This window comes from Prunus mume, linkage group LG5 (genome assembly GCF_029339155.1).
Source record: "Prunus mume cultivar Tortuosa linkage group LG5, ASM2933915v1, whole genome shotgun sequence".
Lineage (NCBI taxonomy): Eukaryota > Viridiplantae > Streptophyta > Magnoliopsida > Rosales > Rosaceae > Prunus > Prunus mume.
The window spans coordinates 19,685,987-19,696,738 of NC_142702.1; the positions used below are offsets into that span (position 1 = coordinate 19,685,987).

The 10,752-nt window shown below is 38.7% G+C and overlaps 1 protein-coding gene and 1 pseudogene across 1 annotated transcript; both read right to left on the reverse strand.

Annotated features, from left to right (window-relative positions):
- Positions 1-4,193: 4,193 nt before the first annotated feature.
- Positions 4,194-5,106, reverse strand: LOC103332005 (2-methylene-furan-3-one reductase pseudogene; annotated as a pseudogene).
- Positions 5,107-6,871: 1,765 nt separating this feature from the next.
- LOC148917253 (uncharacterized) lies at positions 6,872-9,930 on the reverse strand. Its single transcript, XM_089052388.1, has 6 exons — positions 9,656-9,930; positions 9,498-9,583; positions 9,029-9,247; positions 8,435-8,684; positions 7,335-7,624; positions 6,872-7,215 (listed from the first exon to the last, which is right to left on the reverse strand). Exons 1-6 carry the CDS (start codon positions 9,928-9,930, stop codon positions 6,872-6,874), a joined length of 1,464 nt encoding a protein of 487 aa, XP_088908514.1.
- Positions 9,931-10,752: the final 822 nt, after the last annotated feature.

Consider the following 10,752-nt stretch of genomic DNA (forward strand, 5'->3'; position numbering starts at 1 on the left):
GACAAGGTCTCTTTGAACAAGTAATCATATTTTGTTCCTAATGACTCGTATGACAGGTCATCTGACTCAGAATCAGATTCATGAGACACGGGCTGCACAGAGGCAACAAAGGCAACTTGTTGGTCATCATCATCAGAGGAAGATGAATACTCTTGAGACACTTCACTTTCGCTCTCACTCCAGCTCACTTTCACTCTCACTCCAGCTCACTTTCATGGCCTTGTCCTTTCCTTTGGAGTATTTTTTTTTATTGTTTGTACAGTCAGCAGCATAGTGCCCAATGCCTCCACATGTGAAGCACATGACATATTTTCTAAAATCTTTAGTGAAAGGTTTGACATCCTTGTTCCCCTCATTAAACCGATCAATTGATGGTCTAAACGGTTTCTCACTACCAGAGCTGCCCTCTCTAGCAAACTTTCCCTTATCCTTAAGAATTCAACTAAAATTTTTGACAAACAAGGCCATCTCATCCTCAAAACCTGAGGATTTTTCACCACCTTTCAGAGAGGAAACATGCACTCCTTGAAGTGCAACATTTTTTTATTTTTTAGTGTCATTTTCTTCCATATTCAACTCCATCTCATAGGTTTTCAATTTTCCTACAAGCTTGCCAAGCTTAATTTCATTTAAGTTTTGGACCTCTATGATTGCGGTTTTCTTTGCTCTAAACCTAGATGGTAGAACACGAAGAATTTTTCTGAACAACAAGAAGCTCTTCAATAGGTTGACCAAGACTCATGGCTTCATTTTTGATCATCTCAACTCTCCCATAGAACTCAGAAATAAACTCAGCTTCAGACATCCTAAGTTCTTCAAATTGTGCAAGCACCATATGAAGTTTTAGGGTTCTAACTTGGTCATCCCCTTCATAAACCACCCTTTGTTTATCCCAAGCCTGTTTAGCATTAGGAATGTGTTGTATATGTGCAAACTGTGTGCTAGAAAAGGTTGTAACTAAGGCATTTCTGGCCTTCTTGTTTGAATATGCAGCAAACACCTCAGCTTCAGTCCATTCTGACCTAGGTTTGGGCACAACTTCACCCTCAACAGTCTTGACCGGAGCAACCCACTCTTTTGTGAGATACCCACTTCCATACTCATCAAGAGCATCAAGGAACATCTCAAATTTTTCTCTCCATGCAACGTAGTTATTGCCGTCAAAACAAGGAGGGGAGTTGCAAGATCCAGCAACTCGATCCCTTTCCATAGTGAGCACACCTAAACACCAAAACAAATCCTAGGATCTCTCTATTTGTGTTAAGAGCTGACGCTTTGATACCAATTGAAATTGGTACTTAGGTGACGTGGGGTAAATGTAACGACAGAAACAAGACACAACAACACAACAATCTTCACACACTTTAGACTTTGACCAAATACACATATGACTAGTCAACTGCTAGTAATGAACAACCACAATCAAGAGAAACACACAGAGCATGCCACAAAGTACCTGCAACCCTAGAAGATTACTAGTGACAACCTAGGCACTCAGAAGGACCCGTCAATCTAGGTATCCTTTGTGTTAGCAACAACTATGGTGAAAGTGTGTGAAATCATCATTATCAAGTAAACACCAAACAGCAGATGAAGATGACTAGTCAACCACCAAGATCACAAACCCAGAAAAATTACAGATATGCAAAACAGAATTTGTTCACCTAGAAACCCACCATTGGGAAAAACTGGGAGTCATCAACCGACTAGGCACTCCACTAACTAGAAAAAGATTCTTACAAAGGAAACACAACCAAGCTCAAGAAACACCAAGATCTATTTAGGAATATGAGCTATACCTCCTTCATGCAATCTTCTTCTCCAACTTAGCAAAACTTGAAGCTCAGTTCTTCATGGCAATGGCAGCACCTTCTCCAGCTCTTTCATTCCATGGCACTAGCTTGCAAGCTCCAACACAGACTGAAACCAAAATTTGGATTCAAAGGAGAATGTCCAATTTCTTCAAGAAACCATACTCTTGAAGAAATCAGTCTTGAATATGACCTAGATATAAATGAGAGAAAGATTTAAGTAGCTAGATGCAAATTCGTGTTTCAAATGCAGTTTTTCAAAAAAGAAATCAATTGGAAAAACTCATAGATGAAACATTTGGTTCTCTCTTGAGGAAGAAGAAGAGAAAGATAGCAAACCAATCTTTCCAAAACTTCCACACAAAAGAGACAACCGCCAAAAGAGTAAATTCGTAGCCTTTACAGACAAAAAATTCCCTTAGGTCAGCATCACACATGGCAGCAGAGAGAGAAAAGAGAATAGGACAAAAAGGTTTGTTATCTAGTTGGAAATCCTACAAAGCAAAGATGACTAGTCATCATTGTATGAAGATAGTTTAATGTAATGATATGCAATGCACAATTTACCTTTGTCAATTTGCTTAAACCTCCATAGAACAGAAGTTAGATCAAAACACCAAGAGAAGCTTTTCTTAATCTAAAATTGAGCTTGATAAGTGACAATACAAATCCTATTACAAAGTTGACAAGGGAAGCCAAAAGAAAAACTCAAAATGTATACATTATCAGTATATCATTTGGTTCGTGATTTTGGATGGAAGATTTACGTATGGCTTGATCCCTAAATAAGGGTACGTAGGTAGCCTGGAGTCCCACCCAGGTGCAGCCGCAAACTAAAGATAATTCTGGAACTTTAATTTAGTCGTTTGGATATAGTCTCACTTCTTAAGCTCGTTTGGATATAGTCTCACTTCTTAGTCGTAAACTGCATGAAATTATCTTGTGCATGCTGCTGGTTGGTGATATTAAATGTGTTTTAACAGGTTGAGAAAATTTGAGAAATGTCCATTTTTCAGGGGAGATTTTGCCGAAATTTCGGCAGAAAGTCTCGTGCCCTTTTTTCTTAATTTTGGAAAAGAGGATATAGTATAGGAAGTGGGCCCGGCATCGGTGTGATGTCGGAATTTCCACAGAATTCGTCCTAGGTTCCAAGGAATTCGGGGCGGGTCTTGTCAATTTTGGTTAGACTATGTAACTTTTAAATAGGCATATGAACCGAATCATCAATGTAAGGTTATACATTTTTAGTATAAAAACCAAACCACACAGCTCAAATTGGGTTAGTATAACATACTCTTGATATAAAAGAATTAAGAATTTAAATATCTTCTAATTCAAGACAAAACTTTGAAAGTAAAGTCAAATAACTTGGGAAAATATAAAAATGAAAGAACAAATCGAATCACTGCACTAGCACTACACTCACCCGTGACTATTCAGATTAGTGGCACTAAATTTTCACGTCTCTTTCTATCTTTATCATCATGTCACACTTTCCCTCAAGCTCTCTAATTATATGCCATCACTATAACTCATGATGGGCAATATTAGAATTACGCTAGTACTTAAAAAGAAGTTCCTCCGTTGTTTTTCTTTTACATTTATATGTGTCACGAAGTGCCAAACATTCGTCTTCCGTCATATGGACATTTTCCTCCTCTTTCAAAATTGTTTGTTGTTTGTCCACTAAAAAAGTTATTATCCTGAACAGTGTCTATATAAACCCAAGGATTTGACAATATATGTTCCTACTTTGCTTGTTTTTCCTTAAGAATAAAGAACAAATGTCGGATGGACAGGGAACAACTGTAATCAACATAAGACAATACGAATATCGTCCTTTGGATAATAGCAATGCGATCAAGCATCTTTTTAGCTTTATCATTTGAAATTATTCATTTCTACACATATGAGAGGTTTTTGTTTTTTTAAAAGTAAAAAAAGATAGTATAATCTACAAGGGAAGGGGATTTCTCACACACACAACTATGATGTCATAGGTATTCGAATATGAGACTCCTAATAGTCAATGCCCTTTTCTACTGGGCTACCTGTTGGCCTACACGTATATAAAGGTTTATTCAACCGTCTAACCAAGAGATATAATTTTATTTATTTATTTATCTCTTTAATATAAGCGATAATGATAAATGAGGATTCAAATACAAAACCTTAATTATACATTACTCTTAATCATTCGAGTTACAAACCCCTTGCATTTAATTTAATTTAATTCATTTATTTATTTATTAACGTTTATGACAAGGAAATCAAAACGCATCAAATGAACCCGAAAAAAAAACTTGGCTCCTTATTTGAGCTGGCCTACAAAGGCTTTGAATGCTCGCTGGCTTTCGTTTTCTGTCTGCAACTAAGAATGAATTATATCCATATTGAAGTTTTTTGTTTTGATATATCAGCAGAGAAAGAAACAGCAATGAAGAAATTATGACGAAGGTTCAAATATTTACCAACTGCATCATAGACTACATCAAATTTCTCTGGCAGGTCTTCGAAGTTGTCCTTCGTATAATCAATAGCAAGATCAGCACCCAAGCTCCTCAACCAATCCAGTTTTTTAGTGTTGCTGTAGCTGCCACTCTGGAAGCACCAAAAACATGCTTTGCTAGACATCAAGTATTTGATAATCAGTCGTACTTAATTAGAGCAAGCAAGATTATTGAAGCCTAAATTAATGGAATATATGCCCTTCTTGACTAATTCCATATTATATTAGAAATAAAAGTATTGACTATATACCTGAATAACATGGGGTTCCTACACCCCCAGCACCTCCTAAAACAAGAATGGATTTACCAGCTGAAATTTGAGCTCGTTCGAGCCCTTCATAGGCAGTCTCAATAGCCACAGGAAGGCTAGCAGCCTCAGCAAAACTCAGATTTTTGGGTTTCACAGCCAACGATGTTTATTCCACAGCCCTGTACTCTGCTAACGACCCAACTTTCTTTAGGTTTATTAGACCTTGCTCATTGATAGTCCTACATACTTCATCCCCGCCTTAAATTTCCTTGCTTGGCTTCCAAGCTTCACCACAACACCAGCAACATCATACCCTGGAACTGTCTGCAAAATAAATATTCGAAAAAGACGAAGAAAGTTACAAATGCAGCCATTAAAGAAATGGAAAAGAGAAACTGAAAGGCAGCAAGCTCACAGGTAGAGCAATGTCAGTGTCCTTGAAATACCCAAGAAACCTCATGTGATCAGTGGGGTTAAGTGCTGCAGCAACCACCTCGATGAGCACCTGGTCTTCCTTTACTTGAGGAAGACGCATGTTTGGATCAAGTTTCAACACATCTGCAGGTTTTTCCGTACTCCGCGTACACCCAAGCCTTGTTTACAGAGGAAAGGTTTGCTTCAGCAGCCATATTGTGTACAAGAAAGAAACCATCTGTTCTTTCTATTTGTGATGGAAAGAGGGACGGAAAACTGGGTATTTATTTATAAGTTTGAAGTTTGAAATTTGTATTTATGCCTGTAGATGCATATTATTTTATGGTACATTCATGGTTTGATATTACCTCAACTAAGTCAAATATGTCATTACTTTAATGGCGGATATGACGAAAGCTGTGACAATTTGCAGTTTAATACGTTCTTGTTCAATGCTGATTTCCTGAGTTAGGTTTTTCCAGTTTGGGTCATTTTTGTTTACAGAGTTAACCAAAACATCTGCTGTCCCCAAAGTTGGTGGCTAATTCATTGTTTATACCATACCAAGCAACTAGAAGCAATTCTAAAATTGACCATAAAGTACCTCCTTCAACTCAACCACTAGTTTCTCCTTCATTGGTACAAAGACTGTTGCAGCATAAGAAAATATAGTCTGTCATATGCGAACACGAACACTTCTACAAAATTGACCATAAGGCATGAGCAAAATAGCCTATTTGTCCATCATATTTGTGCTCTTATACTTATTTTATTTATGCCTTTATTAGAGCAAGCTAATAATTTACGCAGTGCATCAATTTTTGTTTTTCCGAGAAGATGTTAGAGTTCTTAGTTTATATATGTATTTTCAGATTTTGGAAGAGATGTATTTTCTGGAGATTTCAGCTAGAGAGAATGAAGAGAAAAATGATGCAATCACTGTTCTATTGAATTCTTGCAAAACTGCAGCTTACATAGTGTGACTGACGTAGAGAGAAATGTGATTCTCTTCTAACAATATTACAACTGTCACCCTATTAGGTGCTTACACGTGTCATACCAGATCTAAGCTAGAGAATCCACCTAGACTATGATCTAATGGCTCTCGTTACATAATTTAAAATAGACAGAACAAGAAAATAGAAAATTACTTCTGCTTTAACAAATCAGCAGCCCGAACAGCGATGGAATACTCGGCCAGGCGGCGAATCAGCAGGCGGGACGAATCAGCGAGCGGAAGTAAATCAGCGAGCGAGTAAATCAGCGAGCAGGATTATATTTCAACACTCCCTTCTAATCCTTTAGCTGATTTCCTCCAAGCAAGCTTCTCAACCTCACAAACCGATCCTTAGGCAGAGCCTTAGTCAAAATATACGCTTCTCGATCTTGTCTTGCGATACACCAGTTCGATTTCTTTTGCTTGAATGGCTTCCCTTATGAAATGAAATTTCCTGCTGATGTGCCTTGTCTTTTGGTGATGAACTGGATTCCTTGCCATTGCAATTGCAGAGGTGTTGTCACATAGAATTGGAGTCCCTTCTACCTGTTCTTCACCAAAATCTTCAAGCACAAATCTAAGCCACTTAGCTTGTGAAGTTGCTTCTGCAGCGCTCACATACTCAGCTTCGGCTGTAGATAAAGCAACTGTGTTTTGCTTGATGGAAGCCCAAGAGAACATGCCAGCCTAGTGTGAAGGCATATCCTGAGTGCTCCTCATATCATCCTCACTCCCAGCCCAGTCACTATCACAGTACCCAATTAGAGTAGCTGTTTTCCCCTTTTCAAACTCAATTCCAAAATCTAATGTGCCTTGTATGTATCTCAGCACCCTTTTAGCAGTTCCCATGTGTTTCTTTGAGGGTTTGTGCATAAACCTAGCAAGCAAGCTAGATGCAAACATGACATCTGGTCTTGTGGCGGTCAGATAGCAGACTCCCTACAATCTGTCTGAATTCATTTTCATCTGCTGCTTCACTTCCATCTTCTCTACACAATTTCTCATTCACCACTAATGGAATTGCCACTGACTTGCAATCTCTCATTCCAAACTTCTCAAGAATTTTCATGGCATATTTCTTTTGATGAATGAAAATATGCTTATCAGTTTGTTCCACTCCCATGCCAAGAAAATGGTGCAACATACCCAAGTCTGTCATCTCATAGTGTTGCATCATATCTTGTTTAAACTCTTCAAGCATTTTAGGACAGCTTCCAGTATATATAATGTCATCTACATAGAGTGAGACAATGATAATACCTGAGGTGTCACTTGTTTTGATATAGAGAGTAGCTTCACTTAAGCTCTTCTTAAAACCTGCAGTGTTGAAATAGGCATCTATTTCATCATACCAGGCCCTTGGGGCTTGTTTGATCCATATAGAGCCTTGTTCAACCTGTACACCTTGGTTTCCTTGCTCTCTTGTACATATCCTTGAGGTTGTTCAACATAAACTTCCTCCTTTAGAATGCCATTGAGAAAGGCAGACTTCACATCCAGTTGAAATAGGTACCATTCCTTTTGTGCTGCAAGAGCAATCAAAGTCCTAATGGTGTCTAGCCTTGCCACAGGGGCAAAAGTCTCATTGTAATCAATACCGGGCTTTTGTGAGTAGCCTTTAGCCACTAACGAGCCTTGTTTTCTGCAGTACCATCCAGTTCAGTTTAGTCTTGTAGACCCACTTAACACCAATCACAGGTTTAGCAAATGGTCTCTCGACAAGTTTCCAAGTGTCATTTTTTTCTATCATTTCCAGTTCAGCTTCCATTGCCTTTCTCCATGACTCATCTTGAGTTGCATCTTCATAATTTTCAGGTTCCACAATACACACATTACATTCAGCCATGATTTCACTTACACTTCTCCATTTCTTTGGTGTGTGATCAAAGAAATGAGAACTTTCACCCATGCCTTCATCTTGCAGAGTGGTATCTTCAACTATTTGAATTTGTGTATCCAAGCTTTGACTTGGTTCAGCTCGTAATGTGACTTCTTCATTCATTTGCAGTGATGTATCCAAGCTTTGACTTGGTTCACAGCTTTGATTCTCAGTAGGCAAAGGGACTACCATCTCTTCTTCATTTGTATTTTCCCACTTCCATAAGCCATTTTCATCAAATTGCACATCTCTGGACAGAATTATCTTACTAGTACTTGGATCAAACAGCCTATATCCCTTTTCACAGAGACCATAGCCTACAAAAATACACTTGTGACTGTTTTCTTCAAGCTTATGCCTCAATCTGAAGGAATAAGCACATGACAAGGTGATCAAATATTTTTAAATGGGCAATTCTGGTTTTCTGCCAGTATAAGCTTCAAATGGTGTTATCTTGTTAAGAGCCTTGGTAGGACATCTATTTAGCAAATAGACTGCTGTATTTACAGCTTCTGCCCAAAACTCATAGGGAACACCTTTCTCATGCAACATGGACTTGGCCATTTCCACTACTGTCTGTTCTTCCTCTCGGCCACTCCATTTTGCTGTGGAGAATATGCCATAGTTAGCTGCCTTTGAATACCAGATTCCTCACAAAACTTGTTGAATTCTCCAGATAGAAACTCTCCACCCCTGTCACTTCTCAAGCCTTTTATCTTATACCCACTTTGCAGCTCAGTCATAGCTTTGAATTTTCTAAAACATTCCAATGCACTTGACTTATTTCTGATGAAGTACACCCATGACATTCTAGTAAAATCATCTGTAAACAGTAGAAAGTACTGTTTCGGATAATGATTCTGTTTTCATTGGTCCACAGATGTCTGTGTGAACCAATTCCAAGGGGTTTGAAGCTCTCAAGTGGATTCCAAAGGAAAGAATCCTATCTGTTTTCCAAGCATACAACCATCACATACAACTGACTTCTGCTCCAAGTGAGGTAAGCCATGAACCATCCCTTGATTCTCAAGCAATTTTATACTTCTTTCATTTAAATGCCTAGCCTTTTATGCCATGTCTGCAAGCAATGGGTGACACTTGCTTTTAGAACCAACTCACTCGCAGGCATCATCGTCAATGGAAAGCATCATTATTTGTCATCTGCACCTTCACAATCAGATTTTCTAGTGTGATTGTCATAAACACTCACCTCATTTCCTCCAAACACAAGGTGATAGCCATGTTCCATCATTTGCCCAACACTAAGCAGATTTTCTTCAAGGCCAGGTACAAGCATTACTTCATGAATGTGCTTCTTGCCTAACTTAGTTTTATCACCAAACTCCTTTTCCCAAGCTGGGACCACTTCTCCAGTTCCATCTTTACCTTAGAGCTCAAATTCCTTTGAATATTGACCAAAAGTCCCTCATCTCCTGTCATGTGGTTACTACAACCACTGTCAATATACCAGAGTGATTTACCTTCACATCGATTGCAGCATTACACACATAAAAGAGTGCCACAATCTTCCTCCTGATTTGCATAATTCACTTTCTGCACATTCTTGTGTCCATAGCAATCTCTGATCATATGTCCAGGCTTCCCACAACCATGGCATTTAGGTTTTCCTTCATACCAACATTTTCCATAATGAAATCTGTCACAATTTTTGCAGGCCATTTTGTTTCCATCGTTGGATTTCCAATTTCTGAGATATTTGATCTGCAGACGCAATTCCATTTTCAAGGTTTTTTCTACCAACATTCAGACTAGGGTCAGGTTTTTTCTACCAACATTCGGACTAGTGAAGGCCTTTTCTGTAGAATTCTCATGTCTATCCATCTGAGCTCAAAGCTCTTCGGTGAAGCAACAACCTCTTGAACCTCAAGTGTTTCAAGGTCCTTAGAGTGTTCAATTACAGAGCAGATAGAATCATAAGATTTAGGTAAACTAAACAATAGTTTCTGGACAATTCTCTCTCTAGATAGTTCCTCACCATAACTCTTCATATGATTTACTATATCAAACAACTTAACCAGATATACAGATAAAGATTCACTATCCTTCATGCGGGTATATTCAAATTCCCTACGTAGCCCTTGCAATTTGACATTTCGTACCTGTTTATCTCCTCCTGAATTCCAAAATATCCGGCACCCTTTGAGGTCTCCTCATTCACAATCTGGGAACAAGCTGATCTGAAACGCACTTTGGATCAATCCAAGTGCACGAGCATCCTTCATCAGAACCATCATAGACTTCTCGGTGTCTCATTCCTCTTTCTCCTTCTTCGGATCTAGGTCACTTAACCCATTCTCAACCGGATCCCATAAACCATGAGATTTGAGAATAGTTTTCATTCGATACTGAACTCATAATTTTCTCCATTGAAAATTGGAGTTCGCAGCTCAGAGGTACTCGATCCTGCCATATTAGACATTGGATTTGAGAAATCGCGATCTTCGGATGAGCTCAAGTTCTAGCTCAAACAAAACCAATTTCTCCGATTCAATCACAGATTCACGCCCAGCTCAAGCAATCGAACCTGGCTCGCGATACCATGTTGAAAATTTGGATCTGCCCGTTGGGTCCCACTCTAACAACACCGATATCTGTCCACTTTACCACCCGCCCAATCCGTCGGTGTGGAAGAGATGTATTTTCTGGAGATTTATTTTCAGATTTTGGAAGAGATGTATTTTCTGGAGATTTCAGCTAGAGAGAATGAAGAGAAAAATGATGCAATCAACATTCTATTGAATTCTTGCAAAACTGCAGCTTACATAGTGTGTGACGTAGAGAGAAATGTGATTCTCTTCTAACAATATTACAATCACCCTATTAGGTGCTTACACGTGTCATACCAGATCTAAGCTAGAGAATCCACCTAG